Below are 25,667 nucleotides of genomic sequence, written 5' to 3'. Positions count from 1 at the left end.
TCATCTCTGAAGATGAATGCTATCCTAATTAGAAAGAGTAAGGTGATGTGTGAGGTGATGCACTGATTTTAAGCACTATGTAAACTCTCAGCAGATGCAACATTAAGAGTAAGCAGACCTTTGTTTCAGTGTTTCTCTCCCTGCTACATCTCTTTGACACAGTATAAGAGTTGCTTTGCTCAACTCCATTTGGTAAGATTTAAAAGGAGGCCGTTGCTTGCACCAGACATCTTAAAAGAAAATTAAGATACTAGACAACCATTTAGAAGATTTTATTATAAAATTATTTCAACATCTACATCCAAGTAAAAGGCTTAAAACTTTTAAAAGCTCTACTTCCAGGAATAAAAATTCAGTAAATGCTGAAAAAAGGTACTATATTATTTTGGTAGATAGCCCTTAAGTAATTTTTAATACTACAGAGATTCCACGTGGGTTCCTTAAGTGCTATACACACATCTGTCTACATTGTGAATGTGTTCTGCAGCTGCTGGCTGCAAACAACATTACAGACATGTTTACAGCACCCATGTGCTTCAGCTGCTCCTACCTGGAGGAGCTGCAGCTATGTTACAGATGTACAACATACCATGAGATCACATATCATATTCAAGCATTACCGGGTGCAGACAGAGAGATATAGTTTGTGTTTACTTGACCACACTGACTACCTAGGTATGTTTTTGTGACCTTGTGTTCAATACAAAAAAATCAGCAAATACTCAAGTATATTATGGCAGTGAAGGCAGCTTTTTCACCTGTATATTCTAGACAAAGACATTTCATTTCTGTTACCCATTTCATTCACTGAGCTGAGCTCAGCTATATGACCTGGTGACCTTTGATGACTGCAGCTTATTCACTGGGATAAAAACAGACTTGATGCAGTACTGGTCATTATGCTCAGTAGCTATCATCAATACTTCCAAATTTAGTTTTTTAATGAAACGAAGCATATCAGAATACTGGTTTTGATTGAGAAATCTGTTCCAACAGGACTTTCAGAACACAAGGTAGTTCTAGCTTTCTCTCATTCCTATTAAAAAATATCTGATATTCACAGTAGAGTATGGAGTGGCTTTATGTCCAACAAATACCTATCTGTTTTAGAAAATTGTTATACAACTGAGCAGGATGCTTTAAACACCGTACTTGCAACTTCTTGCAAAGGATCATATACACTTAAGATAATAGGCTAATTAGTAAAAAAATTCAAGTAATATTATACAGCCCTGATGAACTTTGGCCAGTTTTGCACTGTCCAATAGTTTAACGTCTATTCTGTCATTGTTTACCTTGCTTACAGGGGGAAAAATGCACAAAGAAGATGGGAAAGGAAGAAGCTTATTGAGAATGGAATATTTTCCCAACAGCTCTTTTCCACTGGCACTGTTCCTGTGACAATTCCCCATTACTTTGCTGTTCATAAAAGTTATTCTATAGTTTTCAGTGCTGTTCATATTGTGGAACTTCTCATCTCCAACACCACTCTTCCTGAAAACCTTTTAAACAGACCTTCAGCACTCATCACAGCTTTCAGGGTGTAGAATCCCCATGTACCTCTTTGAGCTAGTGTGGTCCAATAAGAATTTGACAAAGATGATAGGCAGATTTTGGGTTAGTGTACTGAGCCACTAATCTTCTAACAGCACAACAAAAAGGAACCACAAGACCATGTTTTAAACATGCCATTTCCCACATCATGCTTACATAATACAGATCACCAAAACCTTTCTGTTCAACTTGCATGTCTGACTTCAGTTCTTGGAAAATCCTAACTGACTTACTTGGCTCATGCTTTCCAGAGCACAGGGATGTAGGCTAGATGCAGTCTAACCTTACAGGTGCTATAACCAAGTAGCTTTCCATTTCTTTCCAGCAGCTTTCCAAAATATCCTGATTTCCTTCTTAGTTACCTTATGCATAGGAGCCTTACTTGGCTAGTTTTCCATGAACAGCTTAACAAAAAAACTGTAGCACTGTAACTCACAGAGCAAGGCATGACATAAGAATTATTACTGGAATATAGTTTTGGTGTTTTTTTTTTGTTTTGTTTTGTTTTTTTTTAGGTGGGACTTTCCTACATATGGGAAACACTTTCTCCCTACCTCCCAGGCTCCCTCCCTTCCAGTCAGGCTGTATTTGAATGCTGTTTGTATCTTGCTACAAAACTGCCATGTTAAGTGGATTATTTCCAAATGTTATAAATGCAGCTTTAAAGTACAGGTGTTATCTACCTGAGAAGTTCTATAATAAGATGAACAGCTGATAACTATTCTAGGAGAAAAATATACACCAGCATAACTGACATTTATCTGTATTCAGAATTCAAGCATTAAACAGGACTCAAATTGCACACTTCTACCACATCAAGTCTTTGATCATAAGAAAAAAAAATAGTCTGATTTTCCTCTATACACATCTCTTCTTTAAAGACATAGGTGCTCCTATTTTCTGCATCCTGAAGTCCACAGCAAGATTTCACATTCAGTGTATACAGCCTAGGCTATAACATCCTTATCTTCTTTCTCTTCTGTCAGTCCTGAAACTGAAGAATTTGCTTGTTTGGACGTAGGTGAATACTTCCAAACATTAGTCTTTGAGAAGTCAGCTTGATCCCCTTGGGTGCCTGAATACCAACTTCTCTTTAGAGAGCTGCACTCTGCTTTGCTACATTCTTTGGGCCTTTACTGGGGACACACCAGTCATCTGCCTCTGAGGTAGCTTGGTAATGCTTGGAAGCCGATTTGTTAAAAACTGGGAGTTTTTCTACTGATTCTGTTGATAGGGCCTAAAAATCAAAAAGGGAAAAAGTTACTTGGTTTCTACCTCTCAACAATGTCACTTTGCAAAATTTCATGCTGTATATTTCAAGTGTTGAGCCAGTGACACTACAAAACAAAGTTATTTACACAAATTTTTCTACAATAGATGCAGTAGTTTATTTGCTTTGGTAGCTATTTTTGCTTTGGATAATTTGGCAGGACAAATGCAGTAACATCAAATCACATTTATGCATTTTTATAGGCCTTAAGAGCTATCCTGTAACCTGTTTTTAAGATAATCCTGGAAGATGTGGAAAAGATCTTTCATTTACAAAATTCCAACGAAACTTTAAAATATGTTTCTTTCCTACTTCCATATTTTGCAGCTAGGAAATACTCATATTCCACTGGGAAATTGTTAAATAGAAATGTAACATGTATATAACTGAACCATCTCTTCCTTTTACACTGCTTCTCTGGTGTGCTTGGAACTGGTTTTCATTTACTAGAAGAAATTCAAAGCAAGTTTTTCCCATGAATAAGCACAGAGTAGAAGAGAACACATAGTCCTTTTTCCCAGGTTAGTTATGCACTGCTGGTTTTATATGCCAGGTATTCAAGATTACTGATATCTGTATCCCATATATGGGCTATATGGCAGATGTTGAATAGGACTGGGTACTAGACTCTTTAAGGATTAATTTTTTACAGACTTTCTGGTTGTCAGAATAAAGAAAAAACAGTAAAGAAACCAAATCTGTTGCTCACACCTTTCTGTTACTACACTTTCCTCCAGTACTTTGTGTTTGATGAACCGGTAGGTAACAAATCTTAATACAATCTAAAGACTAATGGGACTCTCACTAGTAGTTTTTCAAGTAAAGTAAAGCCAAGTGACTTTTTTAATTCTAGATACTAGTTACAAATCTTACTGGCATTTCTTAATAAGAGCTTTTCTACTCACAAGCAGAGAATTTGTTTACGTTAAAAATGATACTGAGTAGTTACCTCTCTGCATTAATGGTAGTTATTGTCTATTTAACCAAATCAAAATACACACCTTCAAGTAGATAATAGCATCTGTTCCATAACCGCATATGGAGTAGAGATTTAGGTCTCCTTGAAAGTATTTAGCATACAGACGAGAAATTGGCAAGCCATACCCAAAGCCAGCCTAAAAATAAAGTACAAGACAAAATTAATTCATTTTTTACTAGTTCTTATGACTTAAAATTCAATAGCTGGAAAGGGTTCAGAGATTTTAAACTGCTACAAAGTCCTTTGCACTTCCTCTTCTCTTAACAGAAAACCAGAAATCACTAATCAGTTTCATACAGAATATTGAAGCTGACCATTAAAAAAACCCAAAGCCACAAGAAATTAAAAAACAAATCTCCATGGAAGAGGGAGGGTCTATATACATGTTCCACTTTTACACATAACATTTCTGTATTATCCCTCAACCATTTTTGCTAGTAGAACTTTATTAGTAAAAGGAGTTTGCTACTGGTAGATAAACAACAATAGTCTAAGCCTATTTCAGTTGTGTTTGCCTCCGTAAAGATAGTGTAATTTATAGTAAGTCTCAGGACTGAGTGGGAGTAAAGACCATGTACATTACTGTCATTGGAGTATAAGAAAAAAAACAGCGTTTGACCTAGGTTGGAATGTTCTTCTTTGTTTATACCTTTAAAAGCATATTTTAAATGCTAAGCTAGATATTAAAAGTCTGTTTCAGAAAATATCAATTTGTATTTATAAGGCTCAATAATCTTTGCATGCCCCACAAAGCAGTAGGGTGGACATAGCATCTCATTATTTATTAACCTCCCAATCTGTCCAACAACTACAGCAACCTTATTAGCAACATGAGTATTGAAAATATCTTACAAGTGGGGTATGTCGACCATCATCCATCCTCGGCCTTGGTGCTGTGGAATACATGTAGCTAAAGAGCCGCTCAATTTTCCTCACTGGAACACCACCTCCTCTGTCTGAGATCTAAGAGAGAATGAACTTAACTACAATCATGTATTAAGAATGGTATTTAAAATGCTGTTATTTGAATAAACCTTTCCAATAGTAATAAATGCAAATATTTTTTTTGCAGCATATTAATTTTTAATCATATGATTGCACTAAATTGGAGGCTATCTACAAAATGCTCAGGCATAGTATCTGCTCTGTTGTCAGAAGCTGGAAGTTCTTTTAATAGAATTTGCTGCAGCATATGCCATCACAAAGATTACATTAAGCCCATATTGTAGTAGGCCAACAAAATACCTTAATTGCCAGGTCTTCTTGTCCTAGAACAACTCTCACTTCAATTGGAGAAAGGGAAGGACTATTTTCTTGGAATTCAACAGTTGCCCTCATTGAATTCTATGGAAAAGAAGGTTACCATTATCAGAGAGTGTTGGATCTATGCATTTAAAATCATACCCCTGTTATGCAGAGGCTGAGCACAGTTACCCTATTCCTATCAGTGCCTAGTGTCCAAGGAACACCCTTAACAATTTAGCATAACAGGAGTTATGCTAACTCCTCGAAGTGACTAAGCATAGCCAAAACTCTTTTATGCGTGAAAGATTACACTGTTCTTGCCCAACATAACTCAGCCAATGTAAATTAAATAACATAACTCCGTTAGAAGTCACCAGGTTTCTGGAGAAGAGTAGAGTTCAGCAGTTGCTAAAGGCTGCCAGAATTCTGCACCCCATGTTGGCAGCACATTACTTCAGCCCTATTCACTACTTGAAGATGTATCACCCACTCCACAGAAAAATCACCAGGGCAAACCTGCACTACAGATGTAATCTCTAAAAGCAGAAGGCTAGCCACGGTCACAACCCCATGTGCCACTTTTACTTTCCTCTCACTTACCCTGTCCCATTTACCACTGCACAAAAGCGTCCAAATACTCTCCTACAAACTGCAATCACTCCTTTCCCAACTGCCAAAGCTATTTCCCCAAATAAGAAAATTTTAGAAATTTCACTGCCCTATGCAAAGCTTTACTTCATTCAGATCTAGCTGGAGATTTTACATATTGATGCTCCAGCTCAGAGCACTAAGGGAAGAAACAGTTTACACTGACGTACCTTAAAGAGCTCAAAGAGCATGTGAAAAAGATGAGATGGAACATATACAATGTTAATTGGCTCTCCTGGAAATTTTCCTATAGGAAGGGAAAAATACAAGCAAGATTTAAAAGGGTGATGGAATTTTTCTGCATTGTATCCAGATTTTACAATAAGCAAGTTGTATGACAAAAACAAGAAAATAAAGCTTCACTTTTGGGGTTCCCTCCCCCCCCAAATGAGCAAACAACCTTATGCATTCATAACAGTGTTTAGATTGTAATTGCCACTTGCTTAATCACAGTTTCTTTTCAAGTAAACTGAAAAAAATCAAGTATTAATTTCCTTTTATAAGCAAAGGATTTCAGAGGTTAAGCAGACTGCCCAAGATCAGACACATGCAGGCAGCTTGGGCCAGAACCAGCATTTCAGTCAGCAGCCCCACTTCCTCACTCCAGATACAGAGCTCCACTCTAGCAACTTATCACGTTACTTCAAGTACAGTTTAGTCTTACTTCTCTCAAATTCATAAATATTACCTCAGAAAATCTAGTGTTTAAGATACAATATTTGAGTTCTAACACAGGAGATTAAATGAGGTGCCTACAACAGAAAATGAAGAGGAACCAGCCCAAAACAGATCAACTGGTATGTACCATTATGGCTACAGAAATGGGAGCCTTTTGATTCAGTAAAAGCAGCAGTCTGGCTACCGATCGGAAGACAGACATGAAAGCTCTCATCTTACCATTCACTTGAGTAAGTTTCAGTTCTGGAGACGTTAAGTAATACTGGTCACACAACATCTTGGAACTTTCAAAAGCATCTGAAATATTTATTTAAATAAAATTTGTGAAGTGTAATATCAAACACAGTAGAAATTCATTCTAATGCATGGCAAAATATGATTTTTAACCGCATTAGCTGCTAAGGTGTTCCAGACTCTAAGCCTGTGCCTCAAAGGAATGACAACATTGCATCCACTGTGTGCATTAAAAACTGAGAACAAATAGGCAATTACAGCATCATGGGAAAATCTTCAGTACAATTTGATAACTCAGGTAACAGATGTGTCTGTTTCACAATCAATAGGTAAGGCCGATCTCAACATCACAGACCTTAACTGCTACCTCATCTGTCACTTGCTAGGCCTTACTCCAACACCTTTTTTACTGCTACTTTGTATTTTAAATTCTGTTCTATAAAAGCTCCTGTTTTGATAGACTGCTCTCAGCTATTTCAGTAAAAGCCAGTCAGCATCACCCAAATTGCTTGCAATCAGATATAAATACTGATCACAAAGAGAAATATTAAGGATCTGAATACATACCATTGACTACTTCAGCAACATCACAGCAAGGATCAATACTTCCAATGTGCCTTGGGTGCCCTGAGCCAGATTTATCATCAAAAAGAAGTGCTGTTTGAGATGAAAACAATACTGTATTTAATCCCAAATATTGTATTAGGAAAAAAGCCTTAAATTTAGACTAATACAGTATGATCACAACATATAATCACATAAAATACTGAGTGTTGTTTATGCCTTTTGTGAGTTAAAAATACTATCTACTGCCAGCAAATTGTGTTGGCTGTTCTGTAGTTCAACATCTAAAGGCTTTTTAGATGTACAGAATGAGATCCCTACATATTCCACACAAGACTTATTACAATTAGTCTGTAGTCTAGAAAACAAGTTTTCACATTAATAAGTCATACATTCAGTTTGTAACTTTTCAGTGTCACACAAAACCATCTGAGGCAGATCTCCCAACAGGTTTAAGAAACTTTTACATTAACGTGTTTCTTATTAGGTTGAATTTTTTCCTCAGGTAAAAATTTCTACTTACTGTGTTGGTTCATTAGCATCCGGGTAGAAATACGGCTCATGTAAAAACGATCCAAAAAGTACTGAATGTTTTGATTGGTGACAGGATCTACTTTAAAAATATCTTTGTATTCAATTACTCCTTGTGCCATTGTAGGAACCACATCATGATGTCTGTTTCGGACTCTAATTAATGTGTCTATAAAGCTAGGTCAAAAAAAGATCTTGTTAGAACATTATTCTAAGACTACATGGAGACAAGCTTTATACAATGTCTAATCCAGCAGCAGCACAGATAAGTGCATAACAACATTAATATTACAATACAGTCTGGTTTTTCCATTCTTTTAAAAGTAATTCCTCACCAACCTAAACCAGCAGAGTTTGATAATTTTAATACAAAAGGTGTAATCATTAGCCATGTCAAATTCACTGCCTGTTTACTCATTCATAATAGTTTGAGGAGAGGAGAATGTGAGGAAGGGAAAAAGACCCCTAGCTGACATCTTGGAAAGAAGCAGGGACGTGACATTACAGATAATTTTTGTTGATACTTCATCATGACAGTTCAAGGGGCAATATGCCCTTGAAACTGAGCTGCAATGGGTCATGTTTATTAGCAATATTGCTAAACATAATCGGAGATTTAAACCAGTTTTCTCTATGCACAGCACTTCATGATAGATTATCAAATTCAGCTCATGACAGCTCTCATTCTAAACTGACTACACTGTGAAAAGTGGAATGTGACATCAAAAGTTCAAAGAAACAAATGAAAAGCTTACTCAGATAAGACTTTTTGGTCATCTGGGCTTTTCTGATGGAACTCAACCAGCTCCATTAGGCTTTGGATGTACCTATTGAAAAAGAACACAAGAAATATATGCTATTCATTTGACTTATTAGTCTAGAAACAGGATACTTTGTCTTGTCCAAATCATTACTCTTAACAAGCCATATAGAAGTCTGAAGTATCAAGTTCCATCCAAGTATAGAATCACAGAAGGACACTTCTTGACTGCCTGAACCCTAGAAGTTTTAAAAGTCTTTTCTTGTGCCTGCCACCCAGAAAGGAATCTAAATCCTCACTTTAAATGTGTAGGATTCCCTTACAATTCTTGAGAGGTGTTTCAAAAGAAGATCCAAAATGACAATACTGATCAGGAAGCCACTTAAGCAAAATTTTTCCAAATCCAAACAGCTTTGGTACAAGCTAAGTACTTGAGCCTCTTGTGCTAACATCTGACAGCCCTGACACATACTGCAAAGGCACAACTGTTTGCTCGATTAAGAACAGTTTCTGGATCTCACTCTAATACTTTTGCCCTTTATGTCAGCCATCCTTGTAAATGCTGCAGCTGTGCCAGGAAAACAAGGTTAAATCAGATTCAACCACCGTGTCAACTGCAGAGGTTATGTTAACTGAAGTCCAAACATTTGCTGCACAGGCCAAGGCAATATACTATCGAATGGAAACTGTTAGTAATTCCATCAGTGGCAGACACAAACAAGTATTTAGTCTGCTTTCCCATTTTTGTGTAGGTCTTAGGGTCTGTAATGCTATGTGAAAACAGAACACATTTTTTTCTCTCCCTCCTTAGAGTAAGAAGTGAGATTTGCTCTACCAACTATTTCAAACTGTTAGTTTAAAAAAAATATTTAAAAATAACAGTATTACCATGTTGCTTTTCAATTTAATTTTAGTATGCTAGAAAAGGACAGTGTGTAACAGCTTGCAACTCAGCTTTGAAGAAGGAACTGCATTTCTAGTGTATTTTGTTATTGTCTTCTACTATTCGAAAAGTCTATGACAACCAAGTTGCCAAAGCTATGTTATTTCACAGCCTGAGTTCAAGGAGTTCTTACTTACCAGCTTCTTACTAATTGTACCGATGGAGTGCCTAGTAATTTATCAGGAAGAAGATCAATTTCTCTCAGTATGTTTGCAAACCTCACAGGAAGTTCTTGTCGCAAAAATGCAAAAGAAGTTCTCTCACATCCATTAGTTGAGCCTATGAATAAACCCAAAATAAAAACATTAAGAAGTTTCAAGATGCAACTACAAATTGCTGTCTTTCCACAGACTGCAGGACTATATTCCTTTGCAAGCATCATGCTACCACGGGCCAGTTCTCCTAGGTGGACATATATGTTTGTGCTTAGTTGTTTACATGACAGAAAGACACAGCATGTTCCTGGGAGCAATACTTGTACATTTTCCATTAGACACGGGACTTATTTGTAATCCTCTAAAAGAAGCACTCCAGCCTTTGTAAACACGGGCTTCTTCGGGGTGACGTCTGAAAATGTCATGTGAGCACAGGCTTCACAGCTGCCAAAGCGGTAACGGGAGCTGGGTACAGCTCGTTCACTCCGGCAGGACAGGAGCACCGCCTCTCCCCCCGGCCACCGGCACCCCAGCCCGCGGCAGCGCCCTTCCCGGGGCTAACTCACTCTCGGCCCCCCCGCCCCGCGACCACCACGGGCACGGAGCCGTGGCCTATCTTCGGCTCGGATCGAAGCAGTCACAAGTCACCACCGTCTGGTGCCTGAGGCCGGGGCTGGTGGCCCAAGGCGACCTGCCCGTTGCCGCCGCCCGGGCCGGCGGGTCCCCGAGCGGGGCTCAGCCCCCGCGCCCGAAGGGGCCGCTCCCCTCCCTCCGCGCTGGCGCCGGCGACGCGGGGCGGGGGGCGGCAGCGCCTTCATGGCAGGCAGCGCCCGCACCCCCCCGGGCCGCTCCCGCACCCCTCTTCCGCCGCAGCCCCCCCCCGGGCTCGCCCCTCAGCGGGGAAACAAGCCTCGGAGCAGCAGGTTTGCAGGGCTCCTCCGCCGACCGGACCCCCGCCCCGCCCCTGGTCGTCCCCGCCTCTCACCGAAGTCCAGCAACTGCTTGATGGAAAGCGGGGAGGGGGAGAAGCGGGAAAACTGCTCCACTTCCCGCGGCAACCGGCCGCGGCTGCTGCTGCCGCCGCCGCTGGCCCCTGCCAGGGGGGCGGCGGTGCGCAGGGCGATCCGGGCGGCCTTCATCGCTCCCGGGGCGTCGGTCGGTCAGCGGGTGGGTGGGTATCGGGAGGGTATCCGGTGGGTGGGCCGGTCAGTCAGCGGGTGGGTGGCAGGTAACCGGGTCGGTCGGTGCGCAGGTGAGCGGCAGGTAAGCCGGCCGGCAGGTGTCGGGTGGGTATCCGCTGGGTGGGTGGCAGGTAAGCCGGTCGGTAATGGAGTGCTAGGGGAACTCGTGCTGTCCCCTCGCCTGTAGCGAGCGGCTTCACGTGTCGCCTCTATTTACAGTCCCCGGGGGGCGGGGCTCCGTCAGGCCACGCCCCGCAGCCCCTAACGGAACGTTCCCCACGCGGTGCGGCTCGTGACCGCCGTTGGCGGGGTTCCCCCCCATCCCCCGGTCCCCGTGGGCAGCGGGCGCGTCGCCAACCCGGCGGGAGAAGCGCCAGAGGCGCCGAGTTGGCCGGGGAGGCCGCGGGGGAGCCTCGGGGCCGGCGGGAGGGGGGCCGGGGTGCTGGCTCGGCGCCGCCTCCAGCGACCTTGTTTACCGGGCAGGGGCTGGGCAATGTCAGCGGCGGGGAGGCCCTGGCAACACCCGGGGGCGCCGCGCTCCTCCCGCTCCTCATTGGCTGCTCCGGGGGGTCTGGCCTTGTGGCGGGAGCCAATGGGCGCCAGCGGGGACCCCCGGGCTGCGGGGAGCGGGGGCGGCGGCCACGCCCCTTCTGGTCCGGCCGGCCCGGCGCGGCCCGCGGCGGCAGCGGTGTGAGGGCGGGGGGTGCGTGGGTGAGGCAGAGGGGCAGCTGCCTCTGAGTGCAGGGGACGCTACCGGTGGAGTTACTGAAGGGCCAGGGTCGGCGCAGAGACTGCGCGGAGGTGCAAAGGGAGCAAAATTAGATCCTCGCCACAGGGTTCAGGGTGCTTGACATGCAGGTCATCACGGTGGCCTGGATTAATAGTGACGAGGTATCTGCAGGCAGCTGCTTTGGTGACGCACTCGGTCCCAGATCGCCATGTGACCCTTATTTACTCTCTCCAAGCTGACCTAAGAGATGACTGGCTGAACAGCTCTCTCTCGGTCAGCTCATCTTCCAGGGTCACAGACGAGCTGGGAAAGGCCTGCAGACCTTTTCTCTTCACTAGAGAGGGAACTTTGTTCTCCAGTGCTGCCCGGCTTTCTCCCAGGCATTTCCATTTCACTGCTGGCAGGCGCTGCATAATACGTTGAAGAAGGGAGTTAATGTCAGCAAAGGACTTCCTGACGTCCTAAATCTTGGTCAGTAACAGCAGGAGCATGTGGCAATAAAACAGTGATACAAAAGAATATAGCCTTAATATTTACATATAACTCCTCAGTCCAATTTTTATACACATATATTTCTACACACGCACACAAATATGAATACTTTTTTCCATGGGAAGGAAGATACATTCCTAGAAAGAATATACTTAAATAGGCAGAGGAGAACACTTTGGCTTATCGTTAGATTTATTTTGAACTTTATCTCATTTTTGTCTTCCTAGTCATTATATGTTATCCCTGCTTACTTTTCTACTCCCACTGTGCTTTCTGTTTTATTATTTTATTGCCCCTGGTTTATTTTTTTATTGGGAGAGTTACTCTGTTATTGTTCCATTGGATATTATGTTTTATCACAGTGATTGAATGTTGGCATATGAAATGTGAAATGATGCAAAATGAAGGCACCTAATAATAATAAATGTAACCATTTTGATTTTTTCTGCGCTTGCCAGAAGTTGCAAATTTGAGAATAGATGTTGGGATTTGCTTTTGACTGTTTTGACTTTGTCCGCAAGTTGCAGATGACTCACAGGAGTAAAAATATCATGGGAAATTTGATAAATTATGCAGCATGTGTAGGATAGCTTTAGTTTTGTTTCATGTTATTCCTGAAGCCATTAATCAATGGCAAGCAAGAAGCTCAAGGTTAACACTTTGCAATAAAATCTGAGTCAAGAAAGTCCTCTGCACTAGGCAGTTATTCTAGCATATGAAGTCAGTATTTCTGTTCCTGTTGAGATACTCTAATCTGCTGGTGTGGTGACCCTGCTTAATATAAGTAAGTTGAATAACCTTTGTGAGTAATCATATTGCACACTCTGTTCTGTGAATAGATAAAAAGTCTGCTAGGAATAATTCCTGTTTACATTCCTTTTCTTTATAGCAACATGTTTTCTCATAGTTTTCCTGGTGGTTATATGCAGTAAGGGATGAACAAAAAACTTACCTATTCAGTTTAGCTCTGTTCAAAGAGTAAAATTCTAGTTGCAGGAAATACAGGAAGCATGTTGCCTTCCCCAAGTATTAAAAGGACAAGGCTCCAGTAACTCAAAACCTGGATGCTTTTCAATTCAAAACAAACTTCTGCAAGAATTTTACACATCAGCAGCACAACAACTAACACAGTTTTACTACTGCAAAGAGCTTCTGGAAGAAGCATGTCTCCATAATGCAGTTTTGTTTCTCACTCTTTCTATGACAGGTTATATATTACAGTAGGTTCTGAACAGTATAACTTTCCATTTCTGTAAGCATAAATGATGTATCTGGGAAATAATTGTTAAAGATGTCCTGAATATTGGGCAAGACAGCTAAGATTTAGGCACAAAAGTAACAATGTATTAGGATTAATTGTCAGCCAAGCTGCATGTGAAGAAGACTAGGCTGTGAAAACTGTAACCACTTCAAATAACTCCACAATCTGTCCTGACTGCAGCACTGTTTGTTCTAATTTTATTTCCTCTCCAAACCACCATTTCCCCCCTCCTCCTGAAGCCCCAGTGCACGTGACAGAAGTGCAGGTGTCAGAGAACAGCATTTTGATGGCGCAGGACAGTGCCAGATTCTGAACTGCAGCATTCATCAGATGGGGTCTCATTTCTGCTGCTTTAATATTTTAACTTTCCTCTTCTGAACTGCCCTGGGGCAAGTTTTGAAAAGACAGTAACAACGCTTTCCGTTGCTCTGTCACAGTAATATTTTGCTATAATGGAGCTGCGTTAACATTGTGGGTTTTTGCACAACAGCTGGGTCCAGAAGAGTGGAACAAATGAAGCCTGGATTCCTGTCCATTTGTCTCCTAATTGCTATCCACTGCCATCAGCTGTCTCCCTCCTCAATGCTCCTTATGTCCTCCCCAGTGCTGGAGACACAACGTGCTGTACTTAGGTCAGAGCCATGTTCCTGGCTAGCCAGAATATGTGATAACTGGCCATGCTGATGATGTCTGCTAGAAGGTGTTCTGGCTGATTTTGCCCTACCTTTTTCTCCATGGGGACACAAATTTAAGGCTCTTCTTCCTAACTCACCTGCCAACAAGCGCTGCAGACACAATATACTGTGCTGGGGTGGGTGCCCTCTCCTGACCAGCCAGAATACCTGTGACAACAACTGGTGGGGTTGATGCTCTCTAGTAGAATGAGGCTTGGCTGATTTTCTCCTGCATTTTCCTCAGTGTGGGCCAAAATTTGAATCTCTCCTCCCTAAACCATCTGGCAGTTTGTACAAAGTTTATAGGAAGTTGATTATCCAAATTTGGTTGAAATGGTTAGGAGAGGTGGTTTGGTAAACAGGTGAACAGGCAACATTACTGAAGTTTTTTTTCCCTTGGGAAACCAGACTAACAAAGGCAACTTCTAACTCAGCTTTTGTAAGGAAGGGTAAAGGATGACCCAGGAGGAGCAGTAAGTCAGGGTGGCAATTAGTGGTGGCACTAGAAAGTTTTGAATGTAAGCAGGAGGAATGGCCTGATGAGTGAAGGGCATGAGCTGTATTCGCAGCGCTTCGTGAAATTTCCAGCAGTACCATGGGCAAAGCGCTTCCCCTCTGCCTGCACCTGGGTCTGCGTTTATACAATTGGATTGATACTTTATTCCACTAACACGTTTGTTTTCTAAATATTTATGCGGCCCTTTGCATGGGGAAAAAAAAAAAAAAAAAGACAGAAATAGCATTACAAACAAGGGTCATATTTTCCCGTTCTCATCTTTCTATCACCCGACGCTGCAGCCGCAGAAGCTGTCGAGCTGCCGAAGGCTCCCGGCAGGGCCAAAATAGCCAAAGTAGGTGAAAGGTTGTGGAGCAGCACACAAACAGGCTGGCGTGCCCAGCCCTGGCGACGGGTCAGTGAGGGAAAGGTCCTGCAGCTGCTCTGGTGGTTGCGCAATCTCCCCCGCCTGCTCATAGTTTGCAAAAGTCAAGAGTACAGTATCTGGATCGTTTTACTGCCGGAGCTGAAGCCGGCCAGCCGCCTGCTTGGAGCTGTAAACACCAGGGTAGGCATGGCAACCCAGCAGCCCTGAACAGGAGGCACCCTTTTTCCTCATTCCCTGCTTTTGTTATCCACGTCTGAAACTGTGTTAACTGCTTTAAAATCGGGGAAAAGGAGAATGGATCACGTTTCAAAACTACTTTTTCTAGAAGTAGCAAGAGGCTTGGACGAGATTAACTGTCGCTTTTCAAACTAGGAGAGCAGAGATAGCAGAGAGGGAGAAAACTGCTTTGGGGCGTAGCTGTACCCTTCAGAAAGCAAGCTAGGACTCAAACTGTGATAAAATATCACTCAAAAGTGTTTATCTTGAAAAGCTTGTCACTAGAGCATGTTGAATTCAGGAGGCTGCTTACTATGTAGAATAGTAATCTTCGCTAAGTACACCCTGGCAGAGGAAATAGAGGTGAACTCTCAGTGTGGGCTGGCACTGATCTAAAATATATAGCTAGACAAAAAAATGTCCTTTTTCAGTCTCAGCTGGCTACCGTAGCAGGTCTTGTAGAAGAGCATGTGGCATCCTTTGGGAGCTGCTGATGCGGAGGAAAAAAAAAAGAGGAAAGGTATGATCAGGACAGCTGCCACTCTGGGCCATGTCTGCCTTTACTGTGAACAGTCCTGCTCTGGAGAAGGAGCACCCGGGAAAAGGTGGGCAACTTGTGATAAGTCGGAAAAAAAGTGAATGTTACCAAAATAATACAACTTTTAAGGCCTAAATATGTTTCAGCAGAATCAGAAAACAGTTACATTTTTCTGTAGGAATATGGGAAGGGAGTTAGTGGAACAAGATGGATCAATTAAAAAGTTTTGGATTAGATATCTTAAGAAACACCTCACCCTGAGAAGAAGGAGCTCTAGCTTTACCTGTAACCCTTACACAAGTCACGGGCTTTGAACTGGTACACATACTGCTTTTCTTTTTCAGTGTGGACCACACTGGGTGAAGATGAGATGTTTTTACTAACTCTTATATCAGCTGCACTTGATACTGTTGGCTGTAGCAGAACACTTGGGAAAGTGGATGTGATGTCTTGAGTTTCTGCTCAGAATGATAGCCTTGAACTGTTACGCCAGGTTAATTTGTCTGAGGCTGATTTTAGAAAGCATTCTGGTTTCCCAGTTGTTCCCTCAGTATTTCTTTCATCAGATCTGGAAGAATTTATTTGCTTTTAGTGTCCAACATCATAGAAACTTGAATGAGAAATTTCGCCTGGGAAATACTAAGCCAAGACAAGAGCCATCATCTAGGAGAGGACTTGCTATGATGTTATCCAGTCACTCTTTCAAAAGAGATGTGGAGTTTATGGTATCACTGGAATGCCGCTTCCCCCTCGTGTTTCGGGTTACCCAAGGGAAGTTTGTTTCCTGTTTGCAGCGTTGTGACTATTATTACTGAAGTGTGAACTCACAGATATTAATAAGTTGATCTCATAAAGACGGAGTTTCCGTAAGGTACTCTACAGAAGATATCCACACTATGGGAGCTTTCTGATTTGATGAAATGTATAACCACAGACTAAGCCACAATAGCTGCAGTTAAATATGAAAATGAAGCTTGTGTATTAAAATAGTCCTGATAAAGAACCAGTACAATAAAAAATGTTGCACTGCACAATTAAAATTGTTTGCCATTGAGTCTGAATAAGTAAAACAATATGTTTGTGTCATATGACTAACAGGTATCTAATTATGGGTAAATCATCAATGCAACATTGCTGGAACATTAAGAACAGCCTAAACAAGGGAAGCTTTCTATTAATTGTGAAACCATTTTAATCTAGTGGTATACTAGACTCGAGCAAAATACAGAGTTTCACTATGCAGTATTAGTATGTTTTCTTTTTACTGTAGTTCTTTTAATATTCTTTATTACTCTACCCACATTGTGGGAATTACAAATTGGTGGTTAGCAAAATGTAAACTGACCTTTAGGTTAGAAGAATGATTCTGGATAAATGAGGCAACATTATGGAACACCATGTTGCCAGCATGAGAAGCAGCAGGTCGGAACACCACCTGCAGAGAGCATGGTGAGCGTGTGAGCAGTAAACAGACAAAATCTGAAAGTCAGTAGGATGTAGAAGTAGAAATGAAACTATGTAAACAATTGATAATATATTGGGAGCTTGCATACAGTGCAGCGGCATTTGCTCTTGGCAATGCTCCCCCTCCAACAAACTTGAGTGAGTTTGTCATTATTCAGCGTGTCGCCCCGATCCCGGCAGGTCCGAGATCAATACACATTGTCATTTTCAAATTAATTTTTCAATGTCATGCTCATCTGATAATCCCTGAACTGAAAAATAAAATCATCAGAGCTATGGTCATACTTGGTTTCCAAGATTTCAGTCTACCTAAAGCGACATAAAATCCCACACTAGTTCAATATTTCTTCATTTCACTCGTTGAAATTGCACGAATATTCTAAATGAACTGTGATGGTTATATTTATATGCAGGCATTCATGTTATATGGAGGCATTCACAAACATATATTTTATTTAGTTTCTACATGGGAAAAGACCTCTAGACATTCAAAAATACTGAGTGAAGAAAGTAGAGTTTTAACTGACATATTTACCTGTTTTTAAAAAGCTCAAAATGTGGGCAAATACAAATCTTGATTCCGTACTATCTGGGGCATAATACCTGAGTACAAATAACCAGCAATATATTTGCAGATATTGGTTTCTCAAAGCTGCCTTTGAAAGAAAATATTTTAACATACTAACAGTAGGATACTGTCTGTGAAAGAGAGATGAAAAATGTCTTCATCTCTTGTGAGAGCAGTGGAATTGTAAATATAGATAGGAAAAGTTATGTTATTAAAAAGATAGATTTTTCACTGCACAAAAGTAGATTAATTGAAATGTGTAAGATCTCTGTTTACACTTGATAGGAAGATCAAGAAATAAATCTACTATAAACCACCAGAAGATACTCTAGCCAAGAGAAAACTTGGTAACCACCACAAGAGACCTTGCTAGCTTTCAGCGAGCGCTGAGAGGGAGGGCAGTACTTTCCCCTGGGGTAGCTGCTGGATCACTGGTTTTCTCTCTGCTTTCCATTCCAGATATGCTTTGTGGAAGCCTGAGAAACTGTTCCTTATTAACAACTCCTACATGCTGAAGCTTAAGAAACAGGGATAAGGAAGTTATCAAAGAAGCAACCTGGAATTCAGAAATGCATATGTAGTTCCAGGATAATAATTTGAGTGAGATACTTAAACTGATACTGCATGGGTGTTGCTACACTGAAGTGAATGGGTATATCTGTATTCACTTTTGTGGGTATTTTGGGCTGTCTTACAGCATGCACATCAAGTGATGTATATACTAATCTCCTCTCATATATGGAAACACAGAGTCTTTAAATTGTAAGCATTTAAGTTAAAAAGTCAAATCAAATCGATGTCAAGAACCCTAGTTGGGATGTAATTTTTACTGAAAATGACCTTCTTTAAGGCCTGGGGGAAAATCAGAGATTTTGTAAAAGTGGACTAATAAAGATATTTCTATCACATTTCCCATTTAAAACCTTCATTACATTTTTGACTCTTTTTGTGTAATACAGTAAATGGATATGGTATCTGCCCTTTCCATGAGAAAGACTCAAAGGAGTGGTGGACTGCATTTTGAAAAGCAGTCTGTAATTTTGTGTGATCAGTTTTGGCTGCTTAATAAAGGCTATGAGACCCTGCAGCTCTGAGGGACTTCAGTCAGAGTTATGAACCCATATCACCTTGAAAAATTAGGTGTTGGGTCTGACCAACATCCTGAATTTAATTGTACTGTTGAAGATGTGGGGTAAATTTCCACCCCAAGTCACTCAAAGAGACCAATTACAGCATTTTGACTCCCAGAATTTTCTCTTTCAAATCAAAAGGGGGTGTGTGCGCTGTTTAACCATTCCTGGAGAAATCTATCTAAAATTGTACTTTTGAAACATCCAGATAATTCTAGCCCTTTACAGTCAGTTCATGTTTCAAGTCTTGTGCCAAATACTTGAATGCCTTGGAGTAGAGAAGACTCAGAGGAAACACATAAAATTATATAGGAAAGGCACCAATTCACTCTTGCTGAGCAGTAATTTGGTTCGGTTTAGTAACCTGTGAAGTGGTTCACTAAAATGATGAACTTTAAGGAAACTGTAAAGAGTGTGATTATTGATATCCGCTGTAGGTGACCTTTATGTGCTGAAAAGATCATGAGGTAGTCAAGACAAAAAAATTACAACCTCCTTTTCTTCTTCTCTCTAATGGTCTGAAATTGAAAAATTGGATCTGTTGAACCCCAGTTAAAGTTAGGACAGCCAAATAAAACAAGGCTACAACCTGCAACTTGCAGTTTTCCAAGTATGTTATTTATATACCTTAGAGACTAAATGCTCCTGCTCAAGGGAGTCATGACTCACCACCTTCATCTGAACATAAATCACTTCAGGTTATTTCCATCCATTCACCACCTCTTCCATTAACTTTCCCCTCTGTGGTAAAGAAACACATTCCAACATTTCAGAGGAACAGATAAAGGCACAAATGCAGATCATCCAAAGCTTTTTCTCCTGATTCTTTTTTCAGTGCTGTGATAAAGGCTGTGTGCCTTGCTGTCTTCCTCACTTCTGAGGGTCTTTCTGGCTGCCCTTTGTTAGCTGTTTGTGTTACTATAATCTAAACTCCTGTCAGCATTATCAAATTTATACTGATATTGATCAGCTTGCAGAATATGGTTAATGCTTTAGCATCATAGTTCCTGGCATTACATCAAAATATAGCAGGTCACATTTCAATGCATAAGCTATGCAGGTGACATTTTAACTCTCCTTAGGAGCATCTCTCACAGTTGTAGAGAGTCAGCATGCCGATTACCTCAGCATTCTGAGGGTGGCATTTTAAGTCTCACTCCTCATCTTGATAAGGGACCAAAACTGCAGTGGCATGCCATTGGGTATGTCCCATGACACAGACATTGCCTGGGTGTGCTAGATGCTGGCAAATGCTGAAGGAGACCCATGCCAGAGCCAGAAAAGCATTGCTTTCCTTGATGTAAATAGCCTCTAAGAATTCCCTCATAATCACATCAGTTGAGTTAATTTTTCCTCAGTTCCCTTTAGAAAGGGACCCTGTCTTGTCCTGTCCTATCCTACTGTTTTCATTTTAGTAAATGTGTTTTCCAGAAGTACACTGAGCAATGTGACTAGTGTTTGAAATACATAATTGACTTCTTCTTCTGTTTTTTTCCATTAGGAAAGCTATTAATGTTTGAATTTTTTTAAAATTAATTTTATGTCTGATGCACTGTTTACAGCATGGTCAAAAGGATGCGTTTCCTAATTCTAGAAGTACATGGACTGTCTGATCCCAACTGCTGCATGTATTTGCTACATAGCCTTGATTTGGCCTAAGAGAAAGTTTTCATTCTTACAGACAGATTTATTCTTGTGTTATGACTGGGAAACTGGGCTGTCACCAGCAGTGTTCAACCCAGACTTTCAAAAGCTTTTTAAAATATTTGGGGATCTGATAGCTGTGTGTCTGAAAATAGGTTAAGGAGAAGTTGTTTACTGGAATGGACAGGCTTGCTGTGCTCACTAACTACAGCATTGCTGAAGAGCTTGTTGTGATGTTCTGTACTCATCAGAGTTCAGATAACAACTGATGAGTTCATGTATGAGTAAAGCGGACGATTTTCAGCAGGGTGGTATGAAATCTTCTTGCCAGCTGCAAATAGTATTAAGTATTATGCATAGTTATTGCAATGTGAGATCTTAGAGGGGATCACTGGGACATCCTTGAAATGATGGGTTAACTTCTTAGCAGGAGGGAAGTTGTGTATGTGTTATTTCCAGTTACTGGATAGTGTGTGAATGACTGTGAATGAAGTCCTAATCCAATGTCCACTGCACTCAGTTAAATGTTTCCAGCCATTTCATCTGTAGTCTTCAGTGCGAACTAGATCAAACCTCTGTAAGATAGGAGAGGGCAAAATGCCCACTGAAAAGAAAAAGTCAGTTTTAGGCTTAATATTTTAAATTTTTGAAAACTTTCAGAAAAGTATTTTGGAGTCTGATTTGCCCCTTGTTCAGCTTCATACATTGCACATAGATTTATTTTGTGAGTTGAAAATTTTTTTCTTAGGACTGTCTAACTTGAAAACAGCAACCTAGGCCACCTTTACAGCAAGGAAAAATAAAACAGACATTCATATTCTAGTTTTGAAATAATTTTCTCTGCATGCTTTGTTCTTTCTGGCTAAAAGAAGCAATACCTTTGTTTTAAAAATGCTGTGACGATGTCATGTCCATCATTGGTCATGGGCTGTCAGAGGAAAGAAGCACAGGATGTCTGAATGGAGAGAGACCAGCAGGGAGATCTGGTGCCAGGAACCAGGGGGCAGGAGAGGAGGATGAACTGATGATTCCCCCTGTGAGCACCAACATGATTCCCCGTGTGACCACCTGTGTGCCCTCTGAGGTCAGGAGGGAAGTGGGGGACACCTAATCTTGGAACTGCTGAATGACACAGCCATTTTACCTGTCTCTTCTCCAGATGTCCTGTACTTAGTAAGAAAATATTAGAAAGGTAGGATGGAGCTCTGCATGGAAATCTGTAACACACTGTATGTGCTTTACGCAGGATCTCAGTGAAGAGAGCCTCCTTCTTACTTTCAGTCAGCTGCTGGGGCCATGGCCACTGCGTTCTGTTAGATAGCTCTTGTGAGCTTCCCAGACTACACATGCATGACAGGTTAGACAGCTTCAGTAAGCCGTCCCAGTTGTGTCCATACAATATAGACTCCTTCTAGGACAGATAGCCCATATATGGTCTATCAAGGCCTTTTTAGGATTCATACCACTATAATATAAAGGACTCTGATTAGCTGTTGCTATTACGCTTCAGCACCTCATAGCTAATGACTGAGAAGAGATGGTCTTGCTGGGGTTTTTTGGTATTGGGGAGGGATAAGAACTGGAAGCGAAAGTGGATTTAAGGCCCATACTCAAAATAAGACTAGTCAGAATACGAGACACAGATTATAAATGCTGCACACACACCTAGCAAGGCATGCAAGCCTCCTCCATTGTTCAGGTCAAAACATCTTTACTTCCCTTACTCCCTTGGACTTTGGATAGAGACTCTTGCTGTAAGCATGAACAATGTTTTTTTCCCATGACTCACTGATGTATGGATGTTTAGAAAACTTCCTAGACATTTTACAGGTGTAACTCTGTTGCTTGCATTACCTTAAATTCTAAAACTGGGTACTCAGCAGGGAATCAGATGCAGGCTATCTCAATCCAAACAGTAAGATTTAGTGAAACATGGGCAAAAGTCCTTATGGCCCTTCAAAGAATTCTGTAAATTATATGTCCTATAGCAACAGTATAGCTCTAAGCTAAACAAAATTCTTTGAAAGTTTTTCACACCCTACTCTGGGCTTTTGTGTTAGCCCCTAAATCAAGACTGTGAGCTTTCTGCTCAGTTAGTCAACATCTGGAGAGAACAGCCCAAAATTACCATTTGCTGCTGCCTGCAGACATCTAATCTGAAGGTCCAAGTTGGTGAAGGCATCTCTCATTGTAGAATGGTATCCAAAGTGATCAGAAGCTGAAGGTTTTTCAGAAGGAGACTGAGCAGATTGTCACAAAAGATAACACTGGAAGATGGCTTGACTGCCTCTTTAAGAACATTAGAGGAGAGGGCAGAAACATAGCTGACCCCCTCTTTGTGTTGGCTTAGGAATGGTCCCTGGGATATTATGAGAGTTGGTGTCCATAGAGGCCAATGCCCACGCCTTGAGTTTTGCTTGAGGCTTGGCACATCTATGCACCTCTGAGTAAGGTAGGGAATATGGTTAATCTGGGGAAGAGGAGAAGATGCCAAAATGGAAAACCTCATGCCTTATCCTTTAGGGAAGTTGTTTTTCAGTCAGCTGCACAGAGATGCTTACTATGCAGGGATGGGAGAGCTCTGCATAGGCATGACTGCAGTAAGAGCTGGGCTTAGAAGGTGCTGGAGGCATGTTTTTGTATGAACCCCTGTGTCAGGGACTTTGCAGACTGGGGTGGGGTTGGACTGAGTGTGCAAGGCTGGTGGGTCTCAGGTGGACACTAAACCCTCAGTCCCAACTCTCACTGCCCGTGGGCAGTGTTCAGCACTGTGCTCAGAGCCAATATCCTATGCTTTATACTGGTGGGGATAGCGGTGTTAGAATTAGGGTAGAGCTACAGTTAGGGAAAGGAAGAATGAAAGGAAAATTGAAAGAACCTAGATACCGTCATGTCCTGTGTGATCTGCATGGTCATGGACAGGTCTGGTGTTGATAGTGCACTTAGACAACATTTTCATTTATGTACTCAGGTCATGTATTTCCTTGTGGGCACTAGTCACTTAGCTATTCTTACTTTAAGGATTACTTCAGATGTATGTTTAGGGAATGAAAGAAACCCAGAGTGGTTTTGTACCACCTATATAATTTAGAGTTCAGATGAAGGTTGGTATCAATACAGGACAATGTTTTATGATTAAGTGGAAACTTTAGTCACAAAGTATGTTGGAGGCAATGTTTGGATTCAGAATGGGATTATGAATGGCAACCATTATGGAAAACAAAGGGCTTCTCTCTAATTTCCACCTTCACACAAGTATCAGTGAGGTGGCATCTTCTTTATGATGGCTTGAGTATGAAGCAACATGAAACACTTCAGCTCCATTTCTCCCAACTTTTTTGACTTCAAAACCTGTCAACAATGTATTTAATATATTGAGACTTCTGTGGGTGACACTGCCAAAAAAAAGCCCCATCTTGGGATTGATTTTTGATGTAGGCCTGTATCAACCTGTCTTAATGGGAATTTAGAGTCCTGAAAATCAATCCACAGAGTGGGCTGTTTTGGGGAAGGCTCTGATGACAGCAAAGAGTCTTCTGGAAGGGTAGTTAGCAAAGAGCCTTCAGTGAAAGAACCCTGATCCAATAGCCCTGAAATCATGCCAGCTGGTGGAGGGTGGCAGGATAATTGCAAAGTTCATCATTTGCACACTCCATGTCATGCATCTTCCTTCTTCTCTCCCCATGTCTGTGGTCTGTTATACAACTTTTCAGAGCCAGCAGCCCATGATCCAGATTTAGTTGATGAAGTGCAGCAAGTTCTGTTCTGAGGAGCATCTTATAATTCTTCCAGGCATAAAGTTAGCACTGACACCTGTTGTGTGGTCCCAGGTATTGCCTAGCTTTTTGGGTCAAGTCTTTCATTAAATCACAATTTGTAGTTCCAAGGTGGAAGGGAGGGGGAGAACTTTAATGTCAAGGACTGGCTGACATAAAAGTCATTTTACTACTCACATTGCTAAGATCATTAAATACAGGGCAAAATAAAGAATGTTGGCTTGTAGCACTGAATTGATCAGCTCCATCAGCTCTTCCAGAGCTTGCTGCTACAGCATATCTTTTGGAGATGTTGCCTGCTTATTCTACTTACTTTCACTGATTGCTTGAGTGCATACTTTCCAAATTTTTCCTTTCATAATGATCATCCAGTTCATTATTACAGAGAAGCTTCTACAAATATTATTACAAAGCTGACAGCCTGCTTTGAAAATGGTGGAATTGTCTCAGAAAATAACATGTCTATGAAACAAGTTCTCTGATAAACCCATATTGACAATATATGAATTGCGCATATTGAGAATAATTTCTGGTAGCAAACAGGGGGATGAAAGGGGTGTACCTGTGGGTTCCATTTCTGTTTAAATGTTGGAGAGAAAGAAGGGAGAATGCCTGAGAAAAGGAAGTGAATGGCAGAGAGGAAATAATTGAGTGGAAGACAGAAAATGGAAGGAAGAAGTGGAAGTAGATTCCGTGATGTGTTCTTCCTTGCATCTTTTGTTTTTGTTTAACTTCCCTTATCATTTTACCTTATTCCACCTTTTTCTTTTCTCTGTCATCCTTCACTATCAGTGACCTCAACATTCTCTTGGTATAATCATTTCTGTAAATTGCAGAATTCAGGTCTAGTGAGCGAGGTCTTTTTGAATACTACGAATCCTAAATTCAAAGCTTTCTAGAGCTTAAGAAGTATTTCATTTGTTTTATTTTCTGTTTCTCTTGCTAGAAAAGATGCAGTTTAAAAAAAAAGTAAAAGTGATTTTTATTTTTGTTCATTTTCCTGTCTACTTACAAAATATCTCTAGAACATCAGGGAACCTTATTTTAAAATGCTTTTTTATAATGTTTGTTTCACTTCATTCTGCAAAGAATACTTGGTTGTCTTGTGGTGAAGCATATTTTGTGGTCTCCCCTGTCTGTAGTTTTGAAACAAAAATTATCTATGATGTGGAAGGTTGTCTGAATAGATGCCGCTGGGTCTGAGTGATAATGTAACCTCCAGGGTGAGACAGTGCTGCCACCTATGTTCATTCATTCTCCAACAGTTTCAGACTTTTTCTGAACCTTGACTCAGAGAAATTTTCCCATCACCTAGTAGAGTAGTGTTACAGTCAGTGAAAGGCAAAAAAAAAGTTCTGCTTTGGAAGCAAAAGAAAAGTCTCCATATGCAAACTGTTTGTCTGGCTAGTAACCCAAATAGAGGGGCTAGTTTACCAGCCTGATGTTTCCAGGAAGTACTAGTGTTTCATACCCGTGACTACCAGCCTGCTTGATCATGACTTTCACAGAAAGTTGAAAGAATGTTAATGATTTAGTCCTTTTTTCCCG

The 25,667-nt window shown here is 41.1% G+C and overlaps 1 protein-coding gene across 1 annotated transcript; it reads right to left on the bottom strand.

Moving 5' to 3' along the window:
* Window positions 1–257: 257 nt before the first annotated feature.
* On the bottom strand, window positions 258–10,918 carry PDK4 (pyruvate dehydrogenase kinase 4). Its single transcript, XM_074864091.1, has 11 exons — window positions 10,547–10,918; window positions 9,544–9,685; window positions 8,459–8,530; window positions 7,696–7,880; window positions 7,176–7,265; window positions 6,594–6,671; window positions 5,867–5,943; window positions 5,049–5,147; window positions 4,656–4,766; window positions 3,826–3,939; window positions 258–2,791 (listed from the first exon to the last, which is right to left on the bottom strand). The coding sequence occupies exons 1-11, from the start codon at window positions 10,698–10,700 to the stop codon at window positions 2,648–2,650; spliced, it is 1,266 nt and encodes a 421-aa protein (XP_074720192.1). The 5' UTR covers window positions 10,701–10,918; the 3' UTR covers window positions 258–2,647.
* Between the last annotated feature and the right edge of the window lie 14,749 nt (window positions 10,919–25,667).

This window comes from Strix uralensis, chromosome 1 (genome assembly GCF_047716275.1).
Source record: "Strix uralensis isolate ZFMK-TIS-50842 chromosome 1, bStrUra1, whole genome shotgun sequence".
Taxonomy (NCBI): Eukaryota; Metazoa; Chordata; class Aves; order Strigiformes; family Strigidae; genus Strix; species Strix uralensis.
This window is presented reverse-complemented; position numbering and strand designations above follow the sequence as displayed.